Here is a 19,188-nt window from a genome sequence, read left to right as displayed (position 1 = left end):
GTGGTAGAGCGCTAGCCTTGAGCTGAAGAGCTAAGGGACAGCGCCCAGGCCCAGAGTTCAAGCCCCACAACTGGACCCCCACCCCCAAAAAAAAGAATCTCTTGAATTTGTCTTCCTGGGCTGTCTTCAGATGATGAGCCTCAGATCTCAGCTTCTTGAGTAGCTCTTGATTGACAGGTATGAGCCACTGGCATTCAGCTTACTTTTATTTTTGACCCTTTGAAACTGTAGAGCCCATCCTTAGCTTTAGGACCATATTAAAATAGGCAGCTGGTAGGATTTGCTCAATGGGCTATCTGTTTTGCCTACCCTTATGCTGGAACATGATCTACTTAGTTTGAATCATGTTTTTCTTGGGCATTGATGATGTAGGAGACAGAGAGCACAGCAGAAACTTAAGTCTCAAGTCCTGGGTACAATGGTAAGACTTCTCAGACAGTTGCTCAGCTCTAGCTAGAAGCTAAAGTGACAACTGTCTTGGGGCTGGGTCAGGCGGCTTACATGGAAGATTGCCTGCCTTAGCAAGTGGGAGGGTCTAAGCTTCAACCCTAGAAGTACTGAAAAAGAAAAGAAATTAAAAGTGGCAACTCTCTAATCTCTTAAACAGACATCTAAAGTGAAGATTTCTCCATCCAGGTAGCACAGGATATTGGAAAGACTGCTTTTCCCAAAGAAGAGGAAACTAGAGATTTCTGTTTTTTTCTAATCAGGGTGGTTTTTACACACAAATAAAGTTTCAACCACTTCTGCTGTGAAGAAGGTATTCACTACCTTTCTTTCAAGACGTTGACCTAAGTCCTTTTTTTTCAGGTCAATCACATGGCCTGAACTCTGGGCCTGGGTGCTGTCCCTCAACTCTTCAGCTCAACCATTTGAGCCCAGGGCCACTTCCGGCTTTTTCTTTTTTTTTTTTGCCAGTTGTGGGGCCTGAACTCTGGGCCTGGGCACTGTCCCTCAGCTCTTCAGCTCAAGGCTAGTGCTCTACCACTTGAGCCACAGTGCCACTTCCAGCTTTTTCTGCTATGTGGTGCTGAGGAATCAAACCCAGGGCCTCATGCAGGCAAGGCAAGCACTTTACCACTGAGCCACCTTCCCAGCCCCACTTCCGGCTTTTTCTGCTTATGTGGTGCTGAGGAATTGAACCCATGGCCTCATGCATGCAAGGCAAGCACTCTATCACTAAGCCACCTTCCCAGCCCCACTAAGTCCCTATTTTGGAAATAAGATTTTATTCCCAGTTGGCATTGAGCAAGGGAGGGATCAAGATGGATGGAGAGGTGGAGGGAAATCTCAGGTCTTGCTATGTACAAGCTGCCCTTAAGATAACACTGGCTAGATAGAATGCCCTATGACATACTGGTTTATTTGTTGTTGTTGTTGTTTGTTTGTTTTGTCAGTCATGGGGCTTGAACTCTGGCCTGGGCACTGTTGCTGAGCTCTTCAGCTCAAGGATAGCACTCTACCACTTGAGCCATAGTGCCCATAGTGCCACTTCCGGTTTTCTGGTACTTTATTGGAGATAGTAGTCTCACCGTCTTTCCTGCTGGGGCTGGCTTTGAACCTCAATACTCAGATCTCAGCCTCCTGAGTAGCTAGGATTACAGGTGTGTGCCACAGGTGCCTGCTGACACATTGTTTTTTGTTTGTTTTTTTGTTCTTTTTTTTGTCGGTCGTGGGGCTTGAACTCTGGGCCTGGGCGCTGTCCCTCAGCTCTTCAGCTCAAGGAGAGTGCTCTACCACTTGAGCTACAGCGCCACTTCCAGTTTTCTGGTGGTTTTTATTGGAGATAGGAGTCTCACGGTCTCTCCTGCCCGGGCTGGCTTTGAACCGCGATCCTCAGATCTCAGCCTCCTGAGTAGCTAGGATTACAGGCATGACACATTGTTTTAAGAGCAGACTTTTTCTGATTTTTTTTTTTTTTTTTTTGGGTGCTAATGGGGCTTGAGCTCAGGGCTTTGCAAAAGCTAAGCAAGAACTCTCCAAACTTGAGCTACAACTCCCCAGCCCTACTTTTCAGATCCTTGAATGTGACATTATACTTCTGGAAACAATCCAAGGGACTTGGTTAACATTTTTTAAGGACTGTTTTCCTAAGGAAAAGGAGGAGGTGGGTAGGAGATGAGAGGGTAAAGAGTTACACAAAGATTTAGTCTAACGGCTTAAAAATCAAAAGGATCACTGGACAGATAGATATCAAGTGTAGTTAAAACACACACACACACACACACACGGATACTGGAAAGATGACTTAATATGGACCCTCTAGCCTCCTTGGAGCTTAAACAATTATCTACAATTTGGAATTATGCTTTAAATTCCCACATTAGTGTGTGTTCTGGATCCATTTCTCAGGATGTAGCCAGCAGCTTTGAATTCTCTAAACCAGGCTGAAAATTAGAGGGCACTAACAGCATTCCATAAAAGTGCATCTCAGATTTTTTTTTAAGCAGATTCTTCTGAGGACCATAGGGATCCAGTGATAGAAAGAAGCAAAACACTGCTGGTTATATTTTCAAAGCTTAACCTAGGAATCCTTTGAAGAGCTCTTTCCCTAGCAATGACACAGATGCCAAGACCAATAAAGACTATATTTTTCCACCTACAAGTGATAACCAGCTACATTATCCGTGAGAGAGATTTCTGAGGCTTCTCAGAGATGAATCTCTCAGTCACTTCCCATCAGCTTGCTACAGTCCTTACCCCAGAATTTCCTAGGCATCATCGACTGATAACTGAAGGCAATTTGGTCAGTTAAGCCTGCCTGCCTCCTTTCCTCCTTTCTTTCCCTTTCTTTTCCTTTCTTTCCCTTTCTTTCTTTTTTCCCTCCTTCCTTCCTTCCTTCCTTCCTTCCTTCCTTCCTTCCTTCCTTCCTTCCTTTCTTTCTTTCTTTCTTTCTTTCTCTCTTCCTCTCTTTCTCTTGAACTCAGGGCCTGAACGCTGTCCCTGAGCTCTTCCGCTCAAGGCTAGCCCTCTACCACTTTGAATCACAGCTCCACTTCTGGTTTTCTGGTGGTTAACTACAAGTCTCACAGATTTTCCTGCCTGGGCTGGCTCTGAACTACAATCCTCAGATCTTAGCCTCCTGAGAAGCTAGGATTACAGGCATGAGCTACCAGTGCCCAGCTCTTCCTTCTTTTCTTCTTCCTTCCTTCCTTCCTGCCTTCTTTCCTTCCTTCCTTCCTTCCTTCCTGTCTTCCTTTCTTCCTTCCTTCTTTTCTTCTTCCCTTCCATCATTTCTTCTTTCTACCTGGGCTCTGTCCCTTAGTGTTTTCACTCAAGGCTTGTGCTCTACCACTTGAGCCTCAGTTCCACTACTGGGTTGTTTTTGTTTTGTTTGTTTGTTTGTTTTTTGTCATGGGGCTTGAACTCTAGGCCTGGGTGCTGTCCCTTAGCTCTTCAGCTCAAGGCAAGTGCTCTACCACTTGAGCTACACGGCCATTTCTGGTTTTCTGGTGGTTAATTAATAAGAGTCTCATGGACTTTCCTGCCCAGGCTGGCTTTTAATCCTCATATCTCTTATTACAGGTGTGAGCCATCAGCGCCCAGCTACTACTGGCTTTTCATAGTTAGTTGGAGATAAAAGTCTCACAAATTTTTCTGGGCTGGTTTTTAACCTTGATTCTCAGATCTTAGACTCCTGAGTAGCTAGGATTACAGATGTGAGCCACCAGCGCCCTGAAGCCTTAACACACTTTACTTTTCTCATATTTGCTGGCAAATTCTTGAGGCTGTATTTCCAAAGACTGATTTCATTTTCTATAAATGAAGCAAAACAAGACAATCCTGCAACTATCTCTATTCTTGCAGGGTCCAGAGCCTTCTGCTTGAGGACTAGGACTGTTTTGCATTCAGCAGCATCCATTCCAGAGTCTAACTCTTGGTCCAGGAAGACAAGGGTCAATGCATCCTGGACTTGTCAGAGAACAGACCCAAGGGGAGAAAATATAGGGAATCTCCTGCAGTTCAACTGGGAAAGCATAAGCCAACAAGCTGGCACTAATTAAGGACTAATGGCCTTACGATGGAGCATTGCCAAAGGATAATGACCCTCTGGCTGCAGCATAAATATCGAGACAATTGGGACAGAGCCAAGACATATATATTTTCAGAGAGTGTTAGATCCCACTGCAGTCTTCTTCACCCTTGCTCTGCTGGGGGAAAAAATGAGAGGATGTAAGATAGATAAAGAAGCCGGGTACCAGTGGCTCACACCTGTAATCCTAGCTATTCAGGAGGCTGAGATCTGAGGATCACAGTTCAAAGCCAGCCTGGGCAGGAAAGTCTGTGAGACTCTTGTCTCCAATAAACCACTAGAAAACCGGAAGTGGCACTGTGGCTTAAGTGGTAGAGTGCTCCCCTTGAGCTGAAGAGCTGAGGGATAGAGCCCAAGCCCAGAGTTCAAGCCCCAAGACCAACAAAACAAACAAACAAACAAAATGCTATGTTCCGGAGCTGGGAAGGTAGCTCAATGGTAGAGTGCTTGCCTTGCATGCACGAGGCCCTGGGTTTGATTCCTCAGCACCACATAAGCAGAAAAAGCCAGAAGTGGTGCTGTGGCTCAAGTGGTCAAGTGCTATCCTTGAGATGAAGGGCTGAAGGACAGTGCCCAGGCCCAAAGTTCAGGCCCTACCACCACCATCACCAAAAGGAAAAAAAAATTCTATGTTAGAAACAGCTGCCAGCCCAGTGCCAGTGGCTCATGCCTATAATCCTAGCTACTCAGAAGGCTGAGATGTGAGAATTGCAGTTCAAAGCTAACCTGGGCAGGAAAGTCTGTAAGACTCTTTTCTCCAATTAACCACCAGAAAACCAGAAGTGGCACTGTAGCTCAAGTTATAGAGTGCTCGCCTTGAGCTGAAGAGCTCAGACAGTGCCCACACTTCAAGCCCCACTACCAAAAGAAAAGAAAAGAAAGAGAAAAAGGAAAGGAAAAAAAAACAAAAAGAATAAAGAAACAGCTGCCATTTGCCTATCTGACCCCAAAGACAAGTTGTTACAGATGGAGGGTGAAAGTGCTTCCTGTGAACACATCAGTCTGGAATATGACACAAGATTGTTGGAATCAAGAACTATTTCTAACTAGATCCTGTCAGGCTCTTCCCATTCACACAGGCCTGTGGTTACTAGTAGCAAGATTGTACTGGGATGAGACGCTCACCCAGAGTCTGGAGCAAAAAAGAAAAACCCCATCTGCATGGTGTGCAGCTTTCTGTGAGGCTTTGTATACCATAACTCATGTAAGCATATTGCAAGCTTTCAGGGTAGTTAAATTATTCTGTCTGTTTTAAGGCTGAGGAATTATAGGCCTGGAGGTGTCTTGCCTCCGCTGGTTGCTATGACATCAGAAAAAGAGTGAAAAATAGCCACTGTAGTTACAATGGTGGGAAGCAAAGCTAAAAAAAACCAAACTGGTAATTTGAGCTAGATCTATCTCAATCTCCCAGTAGGACTGAGAGTGGTTGTCAGGATGGCTAGTTCTGTTGTAAAAGAGTCCATAGGTCAGATTGTAAAAATAGATGGGAAGTTTGGATGATCAATGCAAAGTATGTGAACAGGAGAGAAACAACCCGCCATATCATCTGGGAAAATGAAACTCTTTGGCAAGACTTCACAACAGCTTGATTCAAAATTTCATAATGAAATTATGTCTCTGATCAAAGCCTGCATGAGCTCATGGGCTGATTCTTGCCATTTGTGTTTATTCTGGTTTGCACCAAGTTGAAGCAGCAGAAACACATTAACCTAATCTTCTCTCTTTGAGGAGACTATTGCACCCTCATTTGGGAGTCAAAGGGACAGTGTGGAGCAGAAGGAGATATTTTAGATTGTCACTAAACTCATGCCTTCTCCCATTAGCTGTCTGAGTTGCTTTACACACAAGTCAGGGTAGGGCCTTTCTAGTAAGATTGTGTTTAATCTCATAACACTTGCTTTTAGGGCAATCAAAGCAAAGATTAGGAGGGAGAAAGAACATCCAGCTCTCCTCTAAGACATGGCCTGCTTTGGGTCTAGAAAGAGTGTTTTGTGGATTTCTTAGCTTCAAATTCAGAGAAATGTTTAGTCATGACTCCAATCTCACTTTATAACAATTTTTTTTTTTCCATCGGTCGTGGGGCTTGAACTCTGGGCCTGGGCACTGTCCCTCAGCTCTTCAGTTCAAGGGGATTGCTCTTCCACTTAAGCCACAGTGGCACTTCCGGTTTTCTGGTGGTTTATTGGAGATAAGAGTTTCATGGACTTTCCTGCCCAGGTTGGCTTTGAACTGCTAGGATTACAAGCATCAGCCACCAGTGCCCAGCTCCAATTGTTTGTTTTTGACTTGTGTTACACTGCATAAATCCACACTTTCTCCCCTGTATTCTGGCTTATCCCAGGGGCATGATGACGGTCACTTCTAAACAACATGAACTACCACAGCAGAGGGAGGGTTCTTGATGAAATGTTGACATCTAGAGGATTTATTTTTGCTTATAGGAACAGAAATTGCTGTGTCTAATTGCTCTTCTTTGTCCTCAGTTCAAGAGACATTTCCCTGTCTTCTTTTTTGGTAATTCTAGAGATTGAACTCAGAGCCTCACACTTGCTTGGCTAGTACTCTACCACTTCAGCCATGCTCCCAGTCTTTCTATTCTTTTTTATTTATTCAATGAGTAGTTAAGAAGTCTTTGTTTTAGTTCAGGTGTTTATTCTGAGCTTTACAGACAGTTAAAAAAATTGTAAGTTGTCTGCATTCTAGTTTTGAGGAAACAAGTCAATTTGCTTGTAGATAAGATCCATTCAGCTAGTGCTAAGTACCCTTGAGTCAGTAAAGCAGAAGTATGTAACCGAATAACTTCAGAAGGTAGTTAACTTAGACATAGGAGACAGGAAAGATTTCTTCCAAAAGAAAGTGTTGCCAGATTAAAAAAACAGGACAAATTTTCAATTTGAAAATTACAGATGAACAATGAACAATTTTTATTTGGAATTAGCTTATTCTAGAAAATGTATTCGTTCTTTACCTGGAATTCCAATTTAACTAGATGTCCTGCATTTTTATTTGCTAATTCTTACACCTTACCAATAAATGACATTTGAGGGGGGAACTGAAGAACCCAGTGAAAAGATTCAGGGAGCGATCAGGAGGTATGAGTTATCTCAAGAATTCTGTAGGGCATGGCAAGGAGTTTGGCCCCTCTCTCTTTCTCTCCCTCCTTCCCCTCTCTCAGATGATAAGCCATCTGACCATTAGAGGTCTTTTTTTCTTTTCCTAGCGAATCTAGGGCCTTGGGCATTCTAAGCAAGTGCTTTACTTTACTACCGAGCTACACTTCAAGCTTAAGGTTTTAAGCTCCATCATTCTTGGAAGCGTTAAAGGACAAACTCAGAAGATAAATCTGAGCCACTGGTCTGAAAAGAGGCTTTTTAATCTGGAGTTCTGAGCCGCTTGTCCGGGTAACTAGAGGTTGCTATGGAGAGGCCGCTTGGCGGTTGCTAGGGTTGGAGGGGGCGGAGCTCGAGTCTGAATGACGTCAAAGCTCCAGGGGCGGAGCCAGAGCCTAGAGTGCCACGGAGCGCGCTGCGCGTTCACAGGAAGTCGAATGGGGGCGGGCATTGGTGCGGACGGAAGTGACGTATCTCCGCCGAAGTAGTCGTGCGTGGTTCACGCGGGTGACTTCGGCTGGGCCTAGCAAGTTCGGAACTCGTTTATCCAAAGTCTAAGTCAGGACTGCCCTGGTTACGTCGGCAAGATGGTGAAGCCCAAGTACAAAGGACGGAGCACCATCAACCCTTCCAAGGCCAGCACAAACCCGGGTAATGGTGGACGGGGCTGGCGGAGGGTGGGGGCCTGGCGGAAGCCTGGCTGGGCGGGGGGGGGAGCTGAAGGGGCCGGGGTGTGTTGGGGGGGTGCACCTGGCGGCGCTGCTCCGGGATGTGGAGGGGAGGGGGAAAGCGAGTCACGTGTGCGGCGGCGTCCCGCCACCGCCCACAGGGGCACCCAGGGGGTCCGACAGCTGAACGCCCGGCGGGTCAAGGTGGGAGTCTCCTGGCCTCAAGTTGGGGAGAGGTGAACTCGTTGGCAGCCTTGGAGGCCCAGCCACTGAGATACAGTAAATCAGTTTAAAAGTGGCGTAGGACTGTACTCCCAGCCCTTGGGAAGCTGAGTTCGAAGCCAGCCTGGGCTACGTAGTGAGACCCTATATAAAAAACAAAACCCAAAACATTAGGCCCAGCTAGGAGGCCTTTCATACTTTGACCATACCTTCTTGCCACCTTAGCTTTGGCCAGTTAAGTGGGGAAAAAGTTTGCAGATTTGTCCCTTGGAATTATGCCGCTAGATAACGATCATTTTCGATACAGGTGTTTCCGCAGATGAGAACATGTTTTGCCGAGTTTCCACCACCAGGGTGAACAAGATGGGCTTTGGGGTAGTCTCTTTCATTTGAGTTTAGGCAATTAAACTTTATGGTTTAGAGCGTTGGTTTTTGTTTTTTGTTTTTTTTTAAACGACAACACATGTCAGATGTTTCCCCTGGACAAATAATCCAGTTAGAGTATCCTGGAATCTCAGAATACTGGACCCAAAGAGGCCTTCAAAGATTGTGATTTTTTTTACTGGTAAAGAGACTGAACCAAAATAGGAAAAGTGGCTTTTCTTAGTAAAGCTGCCAGTACTTCAGGTGCATACAGGTGATAGGAGAAGCTAGGTAAAAATACTTTGCTTATTTATTTGCCTTGTTGTTTGTCTCTGACAAGGCAAAAATTGCTACTAATTTTAACTTATTCACTTAAGAAATTAAGAACATGTTTGTATTATAACATAGTGCATGCACCTGACACTCAGCATTTGATAAACTGAGACAAGAAAGTAAGTACCTACATGGTTAATAACCTAGATGGTGATCACATGCTTTTGTGTTCTAATTCTGGCTCTGACAATTAGTAGGTGTTTCACTTTAGGTGAAATGCCTGAGTACTGTGCCTTGATTTCTTGGCCTTCAGCATGAGAATAATGTATCTCCCTATGACTACCATATGGATTAAATGAAACGATGTCTGCAATGTGGGCAAATTAGCAGTCATCATTGTTAAACCCAGTCCTTTTGGAGTTATTGATTGAATCAGCCAAGACATAACTCCAGTAGTAGTAATTTATTGGAGCAGAAATTTTCTAGACTTGCCTAGTCTAGAAAGATGCATTTTAAGCTGTCATATTTACGCTTTTGATTGTTTAGTAGTATACTGTCAACTACTGTTATTCCTAGATCGAGTACAGGGAGCAGGAGGCCAAAACATGAGAGACCGGGCCACAATCCGGCGCCTGAACATGTACAGGCAAAAGGAGCGCAGGTGAGCATTGGGCATTGTCTTCCTTACCCCTTTCTCCTTTATGATACTGTCCTTGACTTTGAGCTGAAACCTTGTAAGCTTCTAATGTTCCCAAACCCCATTGACCCCAAATAGGAATAGTATATTATCAAATACCGTTTTACATGAGCATTGTGATAAATCATTGATTCCTGGTTAAAGGTATAGGTCTGGATGGTGAAATGGTGATTGTTTCATACTTCCCAAGGTAGAATTTTGTTCCTTATAGACTAGTCTCCACCAAGGGATCATTAAATTTCAGAGGTAATTACTATCAGATAGAAATAATAAAAAAAAAAAAAACATGCAGGATTATTTATGAAAGATGCCCCCCACCCTTTAAAAAAAAAACCCAAAACCTGTTTTCTTGACTCAGGCTTTAAATCACAGAATTGTGTCACTTAGAAACTCTTGAGTTCTACTGAGGCAGCATCTGCTCTAGGGACTGAGTGTGACATTTTGCTAGCTGGTCTAGATTTGTTTGGTAATTAAATTATCTCTTCTAAAAGATGTGTCTTAAACAAAAACATCAGTAAATTTAATCTCTCTTACTCACCTACTTTGCTGTTTGTTTTAGAATTTTTTTTTGGGGGGGGGGGGTCAGGTCATGGGGCCTGAACTCTGGGCCTGGGCACTGTCCCTCAGCTCTTCAGCTCAAGGCTAGCGCTCTACCACTTGAGCCACAGCACCACTTCCAACTTTTTTCTTTTTGCTTATGTGGTGCTGAGGAATCGAACCCAGGGCCTCATGCATGCAAGGCAAGTGCTCTACCACTGAGCCACCTTCCCAGCCCCTTGTTTTAGAATTTCGAGTTCCAGGATAAATCACTCTCTACTTGAAATTCATTTAAGCCAGCCCTCAACTAATTTACCCAAAAGACTCAAGTATGTGACTTTTTTTAAAAAAGCAAACAAACAGTAAGTGGATTTTTAAACAGCATTGTTATTCATCTAGCAGAAATCATTACGTGGTCTGTTGCAAGAGGTTAAATGTCTTTTGGGTAATCTGTTTCAAATGTAGAAGTGCTTTTTGTTTACCAAAAGCTGTATTTCATGATCATTTAAAACCTAAAAAAAAAGTCTTTTTGATGGAAAGGGTATTCTGTAAGCCAAACTTTGCTGTTGTTGCCTTTCTTCTGTTGTCAACCCAAATCTGTTATTTCCTCAATTTAGAAACAGTCGTGGTAAAGTGATTAAGCCTCTGCAGTATCAGTCAACAGTGGCTTCTGGCACAGTGGCACGAGTAGAGCCAAATATTAAATGGTTTGGTGAGTATTGTCACCTGTTTCTTTGTTCTGTAAAATGTATGTTGTGTGGAGAAGGATAGAGTTGTAAATACCTAAAAGGCAGACGGTTTTGGTTAGTCAAACTGTCAAAGATTGTATGAGAAAAGGATAAGAAATCCTTGCAGTGGGAAACAAGTGCTGAGACTAGTGGTGGATTTCAGAAATACTTGCTATTTTTTTGGGTCGGTCGTGGGGCTTGAACTTTGGGCCTGGGCGCTGTCCCTCAGCTCTTTAACTCAAGGTTAGCACTCTACCACTTGAGCAACAGCACCACTTCTGGTTTTCTGGTGGTTTATTGGAGATGAGTTTAATGGCTTTTCTTGTCCTGGCTGGCTTTGAACCATGATCCTCAGATCTCAACCTCCTGAGTAAGTAGGATTACAAGCGTGACCCACCGGTGCCCATCCCTAATTCTTAATTGTGAGCCTCCTTACCACTTAAGCAGGTAAAGCTATTCTTAATGACTATCATTCATAAATCTTGGAACTCTCACCTCTCACTTTCTGGTTGCACTGTCTGATAAGTGGCTTTGCAGTCTAGCCCTTCTTTTGGCTTGCAGCAGAGTGGATCCGAGTTTTTGGCTTTTCCAGGTATGAATAAGAAGTATCTTCAGTCTCAGGGCACATCTTCCTTTGGAAACTCTCCCTTTCAGACTTTAATTGGCTCTTAATAAGGTGGTTGGTGGTCACTATTTGCCTAGTATTTGATTCTGTGCCTGGAGAGAGATAGTAATCACTTTTTATCTTTTATACCTCTCACAGGAGGAGCTGGGGATGGAGCTCAATAGAAGAGCATTGCCATGTAGGCATAAAGTTCAGTTTTTGCCATCACAAAAGAAAAATGTGGGGCTGGGAAGGTGGCTCAGTGGTAGAGTGCTTGCCTTGCATGCCTGAGGCCCTGGGTTCAATTCCTCAGCACCACATAAGCAAAAAGAAAAAAGCCGGAAGTGGTGCTGTGACTCAAGTGGTAGAACACTAGCCTTGAGCTGAAGAGCTGAGGGACAGCGCCCATACCCAGAGTTCAGGCCCCACAACCGAACCCCCCCCCCCAAAAAAAAAAAAAAGTCTATAACATGGTATAGAGGGGCATTCAGCATAGCTAATAAGTACCAAAACTTCAGATCCATAGAGCTTGAATTTGGTTTTAGTGGTGGTGGTGGTCATCATGGCCCTGAACTCTGGACCTGTACACTGTCTCTCAGCTCTTGAGCTCAAGGCGGGTGCTCTATGACTTGAGCCATAGCGCCACTTCTGGCATTTTCAGCTTATGTGGTGCTGAGGAATCGAACCCAGGGCTTCATGCATGCAAGGCAAGCACTCTACCACTGAGCCACCTTCCCAGCTTCATAGAGCCTAAATTTGAAATCGAGTTCTGCCAACTATGTGACTGTTTATTAAGTCTATCCATCAGTCTTTGTAATCTCTAAAAGATGGGAGTAAGAGTAGTAGTACCATCATGAGATCGCATTTTGAGGCCAGCCTGAGCAAGAGGTTTAGCAAGACCTCATCTCAAGTCTGGTGTGTAAGTATATCTATAATCCAAGATATGTGTAGGCATAGATTGGAGGCAATCAGCCTGAGCTTGGCCCAGGCAAAAAATGAGATTTTTATCTGAAAAATAACTAAAGCCAGATGGCCTCGCTCCAGTGGTAGAGCACCTGTCTACTTAAGCAAGCATGAAACCCTAAGTTCAAAACCTCAATAACACAAAAAGGAAGAATAGTATCATCTCACAGGACTGTTGTGTCAGTTAATTAAATATGTGAAAAAAGCTAGCAAATAGTATTGTATAAATGTCATCAGCCCCGATGTTTACATTTGTGCTGCACTGCTGCTTAATTGAGTACTTCCTTCTGGATTTTTTACTTATAAGGGGTTCACCACATAGTGTTTCAGAGCTTTGTTCTGTTTTCTTTACAATAAATTTAGTGGTTCATAGATTCTTCAGTCCCTCATAGTCCTAAAAATTACAACTGTGAGGAGTTTCTGAGTGCAAGGCTCCTATCTATACAAACCAATCAGCTATGATTGGCTCCAGATTTCTTTGCCAAAACTAACAAGAATCAGGACATTTGTCAGATCTTAATTTCCATTCAGTGATTTTTTTTTTTTCAGTTTCATCTAGTCAGGAAATGGGCTTGGAAAACTATCAATACTTGTGTGTGTTGAGGTTGGTGGATATGCATTGTGATTGAGTGCTGGGGAGGGTGTTAGATTTTTTTTCCCCCCTCATGTTTGAAAACAGCTACACGGAACGATATGTAATTGATTGGGTGGATGAGGGTCAGGTAGAATGGATGCAGAGGTGAGTGAATCCAAGCTATTAAGTAGCAATGTTTTTACTTATAAAACAGGAAACACACGTGTGATTAAGCAGTCATCATTACAAAAGTTTCAAGAGGAAATGGATAAAGTTATGAAGGATCCATATAAAGTTGTCATGAAGCAAAGCAAGTTACCAATGTCTCTTCTCCATGATCGGATCCAGCCTCATGTAAGATGTAGGATATCCTGGTGATGGAATTGAATTGCATAGACAAACTTCCTGGAGATACCTCTGTAACTTTTTGGCTTTTTCTTCTGAGACTTTCCTCTTTTCACCATTGGTAGGATCTCAGTTTTAGTAAGAATTGAGTTTTGCCATACAGCTACAGTGGCATACTGGATTGAAATTCAGAGTTTGGAATGGGACCTTGCTCAGTCTCTTTCAGTACCCTTAGTTAGGTTTCTCCACGTGAGCATTAACTTTCCTGCCTGTAAAGACAACTTGGCTTCCTGTGTGGATACAGATGAAACTTCTGTAAAGCATTTGGCCCGCAGTAAACACATAGCATACTTCCTCATAAAGACTAAGTTGACAGTAAACTGGTAGTAATTTTAGTTTCTTCCTTGCAGTACTGGGAATTGAACACTGGGTCTTGTACATGTTTGGCAAGTGAACTACATCCCAGCCCTTTTTTTATGTTGGTAGGCAGACTTGTTTTAAGTGGTAATTCCATCAGACTACAGAGAGATGTAGCATTAGGATTGAAATGGAAGGAGTCCTTTGGTGTTTTGTTCTTCCCTGGCTTTGATGAGATCCTTGGAGATTCTTTTCAGCTGAAGGAAAGGAAGGGTGCTGTTCAGACAGTTGTTGATTGCTGAAGTTTGAAGTACAATGAGAACTGGATCTGGATGGAGTAGAATGAGCTTCGAATAGAACAAAGAAATCGCCTAATGTTTCTCTGCACATTTTTACTTGCATTGAATAATAATTCCCAGAAATGTAGCCAGTACATAAGCTTCAGTTCCAGTATAAGGAGGAGAGGAAAACATTGACATGCATACATGGATTAAACAGTTCAAAGAAAAGTGTTTACTTGGAGAACAAAATAAAAGCCAGGGCCTGGTTATTGCCTCAGGTTTTGTCAATTATGTTTTGTTTTATGATGGACTAGAAGAATGGCACCTATTAGTGGAGTGACTGTTTTCTTTCAGGGAAACACATGAGTGTAATTCATGAACCACAGACAAGTTGCTCATTTCCCTTGTTCTCTTTGTCATTTCTCCCTAAAGCCATCTTCTAACCAACTATTGAATCCTGTTTCTGGGAAGAACAGAGAGGTTCTATTATGGATTTATTGTTTTGTTCCAGTTATTTGGTGCTCCTAAAATCAAGTGCTTAAATAGCTGATAGGTAGAATGGAGGGCCTGTATTTACCACAGTCATCTTATAATTTGTTGCAATGAAAGTTTCAAATAATTGATGGATTTTCTGCTTTGGCCTCAAAAGCTTACTTGTTTTAGTGTGATATTAGGAGATCTAACTACAAGATGATTCTGAGCAGGAGAGTCAAATCAGATATGCTTTAACTTTTACACATTTAGCTCTTTGTATATTAGAATTATGTAGCAGTATGGTAAAAGTAATGTAACTTGATTTACATTTGAACATTAATTAGTTCCAGCATATACACAAAATTAAATATACTGTATTTCATAGGTATAAGATTTTTAAGGATAAATTTGATTGTACTTGACTTTAGAACCTAGTTCCCATGGAAAATGTTAGTCTTTGAGGATGTTCCCTTACTTGGAAGCTAGCAAGGAAAACCAAAGGAAGAACAAACAGTAGAAGTTTAAAGAGCCTTAGAAGTCAAAGGGAGATGAATTAAAAGCTCGAAGCTTTGAGGCTCAATCCTACCCCAAGTTTTGTAACAGTCTACTTACCAGGGAGCTTGTACTGAGGGAGAGTGATTCTTTTTTTTTTTAAATGAGATTCTCTGCTGCTTCTTAACAATCTGTTACGTGATAGATGCTAACTCAAACTTTGACTTTTATCCTGCTTCAAGAATTCCTATGCCTGTAATTCCTTTACAGGCACATCAAGTTCTAGTTACTATCAAGTTTCTTTTATCACATCTAACCTATTCTTTTGGACTTCACTAGATATCTTTCATGTGCATTTAATAAAAGTCTTTCCATGTGCATTTAATAAAAATGTTACCTAAATTAGGGAAAATGTTATCTGAAACTAAAATGCATCTTAAAAAACAAGCAATTCCTTTTAGCCATGAAAGAAATGGACTTCCAAGAAAAAGTTGGCATTTACAGTTGGTTTAAAAAAAAACATAAATTTGAGTATGATTTTCCTTGACAAAATCTGTGAATTTGGCGAATCTTATGCACTTACATGAACGCTCAAAAAAATGGTCAAAAAAGATAAGTTAATTTTCATCATTGTAGCCTTAATTGCATTTGACTAAAATTTATGATAAATGAAATAAAACAGTTTTTGGCAAATACCATACAACTTTTCATATTTGCTTTATTTGTATTAGTTTTGCATTTCTCCCAGGAAACTTATAATGCTTCAGAATAGAAGAACAAGTGTGTTATTTAAATAGACATATCTAATTTGCAGCCAGACTGAATCCATGTTCTTAAACAGGTTTTAATGTGGGTAAAGCAGGTGGTTTTATTAGCATTCTTTTTTTCTCTATGCTTTCCTTAGTTTTATCTGTAATTCTTTTCCCTTTAGAACTCAAAGGTGCACATTCTTGATACTGAAAGTTTTGAAACTACATTTGGACCCAAGTCACAGAGAAAGCGGCCAAATTTATTTGCAAGTGATATGCAGTCTCTTATAGAAAACGCTGAAATGTCCACAGAGAGCTATGACCAGGGCAAAGATCGCGATTTGGTAACTGAGGACACTGGTGTGAGGTATGCTTTCGAGGTTTGTTTGGTCTCATCATTTCTTCTTCAGCTTCTTTTCGCTGCTACTCTGTTACTTGAGTCATGTCTCCAGCCCAGTTTTTTTGCTGGCTAATGGGAGATGGAGACTCTTGTTCTTAGGCTGGCTTCAAACCATGATCTCCCAGGTCTCAGACTCCTGAGTAGTTAATATTATAGACCAGAGCCACGGGTACCTGACTCTGCTAGATATGTTTTTACATTCATATTTTCTTTACAATACCTTAAGCCTACTTTTAACTTTTTTTTTTGGTACCAGTACTAGAGCTTGGGTACTATGCCTAGGCTTTTTTGCTCAAGTCTGGCGACTCTACCACTTGAACCATAGCTTCGCTTCTAGTTCTTTGGTGGTTAATTGGAGTTAATATTATCACAGACTTTTCTGCCTTGGTTGGCTTTGAACTGAGATCCATAAGTACAAGCCATCTAAATAGCCAGGGTTATAGGCATGAGCCACTGGTTCCCAACCAAACAGGCTTTTTAATTTTATGTTTTCCTAAATTATTACGAATACATGTCAGGTGTTGTGATATGTTCCTGTAATCCCAGAACTTGAAGGTTGAGGCAAGAATGAGCCTGAATTTGAGGGCAGCCTTGTCTATATAGCAAGACCTTGGCTTATAAAAATAATTGCTTGAGGATTAGGCGTGGTAGTTCAGTATTGTGATCCTAGCTACCTGGGAAACTGAGATTAGGATTTTTCAGTTTGACAGCAGCCAGCCCCCCCCCCCCCCAAAGATTTGTGAATCTCCATTTACTAGTGGTTGATCATGGTAACACATACCTGTCATTCCAAGATAAGGGAAAACACAGTGGCCATGTGTGGTGGTATATACCTGTGATGGTGGTGGTATGTCTTAGTAATGCAGGGAAGAGCACAAATAGAAGGATAGCAGTCCAGGTAGACTCAAGTGTAAACAGAGACCCTGTCTTGAAAATAACACAACTTTAGAATGTATAAAGATTGAATCTGGGTGCTAATGACTCATACCTTTAATCTCAGCTACAAAGGAGGCAGGGGTCAGAGGATCACAGTTGGAAGCCAGCTGGGGCAGAAAAGTCTGTGAGTTCTTATCTCTGGTTACCAAAAAGCTGGAAGTGGAACTGTGGCTCAAATGGTAGACTATCAGCCTTAAGCAAAAAAACAGAAAAAAAGTGCTAAGGGATAGCACCCAGGCCCTGAGTTTAAGACCCAATACTGTTAACAAAAAAGAAAAGACTCATAATGTTGTACAACCATTATTATCACTACCTATGTCTGATTCCTGTTATCTTGTAAAAGTAAAACTATCCAGAGAGGAAGTGGGGAGGGAGGGAGGGAATAACAGCTAACAGGAAAGTGGGGGCAGCAAGTGGTCAAATGATAGAGGACGTGCCTCACTGGCAGAAGGCCCAGTTCTAGAAAAAGTAAAAAGTAAAACCCCAAGGTTTAGGGGAGAAGCTTGGTTGTAGAGCATATGCACAAGGCCCTGAGTTCTTTCCCCTACCCCCTCCCAAAAAGAATAATTCCCACATCAGTCAACACTAATATAATGTTTAATAGGCTATTTATAGTTTTCCCCTAGGGTGAATTATCAGTGTGACTGAATTTTCCTCACTTTTATATATTCCCCAACGATATTCTGTATGGCAAACCATGGTGTCAAAGGTTATGCTTGTGTTTTTTTGTTGTTGTTGTTCGTGGGGCCTGGGCACTGTCCCTCAGCTCTTCAGTTCAAGACTTGAGCCACAGCATCACTTCCTTATGCTTGTTATTGACGGGCAGCTGTCCTGTTGCCCTATAGGGAGGGTTTACTGGCTTAGCTTCCTTGGGCAGGGCTGGAGAGATGTCTTTTAACTGAAGTTGAGGTTGTGTCCCTTTTCCAGTGGTGTGGTAATGTCACTTCATTTCTTTTGCCAGTTTACCCCAAGCTTGGGGCCTGCTAAAGACAATGCCAAACCATTTGAGGCCAACCAGAAGGAAAGAGCAGGCTCATTTATTCTTAAAAGTATTTGGATTTGGGGCTGGGAAGGTGGCTCAGTGGTAGAGTGCTTGCCTTGCATGCATGGGGCCCTGGATTCGACTCCTCAGTATCACATAAACAGAAAAGGCCTGGAAGTGGCACTGTGGCTCAAGTGGTAAAGTGCTAGCCTTGAGCTGAAGAGCTGAGGAACAGTGCCCAGGCCCAGAGTTCAGGCTCCATGATCGACAAAAAAAAAAAAAAAAAAGTATTTGGATTTTCCAGTTGGCTCTGTCATCTGTCATCTTCTAGTGATTTTAAATTTTCCCTCCTCCAAAAGATACAGGAGGTAATAGGGGAAAACAAACTATTTGAAGCCAGCCCAGGCAGGAAAGTCTGAGGTTCTTTGTTTTTTGGTGGGTCATGAAATTTGAACTCAGGACCTGGGCACTGTCTCTGAGTTCTTTTTGCTCAAGGTTAGCACTTTACCACTTTGATTGTTTGTTTGTTTGTTTTGGGTCCGGTCGTGGGGCCTGAACTCTGGGCCTGGGTGCTGTCCCTCAGCTCTTCAGCTCAAGGCTAGCGCTCTACCACTTGAGCCACAGCGCCACTTCCGGCTTTTTTCTTTTTGCTTATATGGTGCTGAGGAATCAAACCCAGGGCCTCAGGCATGCAAGGCAAGCGCTCTACCACTGAGCCATCTTCCCAGCCCCCACTTTACCACTTTGAGCCACAGGACCACTTCTAGTTTTCTGGTAGTTAAATGGAGATAAGAATCTCACGGACTTTCCTGCCTGGGCTGGCTTTGAACTGTGATTCTCAGATCTCAGCCTCCTAACTAGCTACGATTACAGGCCTGAATCACCAGTGCCTGTCATGTCCAACGTTCTTGCAAGGCATGCACTCTACCGCTGAGCTACCTTCCCAGCCCCATTCCAACATTCTTTATCTCCAATTAACTACAAAAAAGAAAAAGAAAAGTTGGAAGTGGAGCTGTGGCTTAATTGATAGTTTTAGCCTTGAGCAAAACAAGCTCAGGGACAGCACCCAGGCACTGAGGTTAAGCCCCAGAACTGGCAAAAAGGGAAAAAAAAAGGCTTTTTATTTTCCTCAGATAAATAGATTCTAAGCCTTATCAGAATAAACAGATTTAAACTTATCAGAAAAAAACTCATTTACTTCACATGGAACTGAAATGTACGTTGTAATTATGGTCCTGCTTGTACCATTTCATAATTCACTGACACTACAGCTGTGTTTCCCCCCCATTTATTTTTTTTTTAATTGTGATAGACTACGTATAACTACATATGGTCAAAATCTACCACTATAACCATTTTAAGTATAGTTGAGTGGTTTTAAGTACAATTATACTGTTGCA

General features: G+C 42.4%; 1 protein-coding gene across 1 annotated transcript in view; it reads left to right on the top strand.

Moving 5' to 3' along the window:
• Positions 1-7,606: 7,606 nt before the first annotated feature.
• Positions 7,607-19,188, top strand: part of Gnl2 (G protein nucleolar 2) — a 30,691-nt gene continuing 19,109 nt past the window's right edge. Inside the window, exons 1-5 of the mRNA XM_042675372.1 lie at positions 7,607-7,794; positions 9,246-9,330; positions 10,521-10,615; positions 12,987-13,126; positions 15,653-15,837. Of these exons, the coding sequence (XP_042531306.1) occupies positions 7,731-7,794; positions 9,246-9,330; positions 10,521-10,615; positions 12,987-13,126; positions 15,653-15,837 (569 nt within the window). The 5' untranslated portion in view covers positions 7,607-7,730. The remainder of the gene's footprint in view (positions 7,795-9,245; positions 9,331-10,520; positions 10,616-12,986; positions 13,127-15,652; positions 15,838-19,188) is intronic.

Source organism: Dipodomys spectabilis, unplaced genomic scaffold (genome assembly GCF_019054845.1).
Source record: "Dipodomys spectabilis isolate Male_0828 unplaced genomic scaffold, ASM1905484v1 ptg000002l, whole genome shotgun sequence".
In the NCBI taxonomy this organism is placed as follows: domain Eukaryota; kingdom Metazoa; phylum Chordata; class Mammalia; order Rodentia; family Heteromyidae; genus Dipodomys; species Dipodomys spectabilis.
This window is presented reverse-complemented; position numbering and strand designations above follow the sequence as displayed.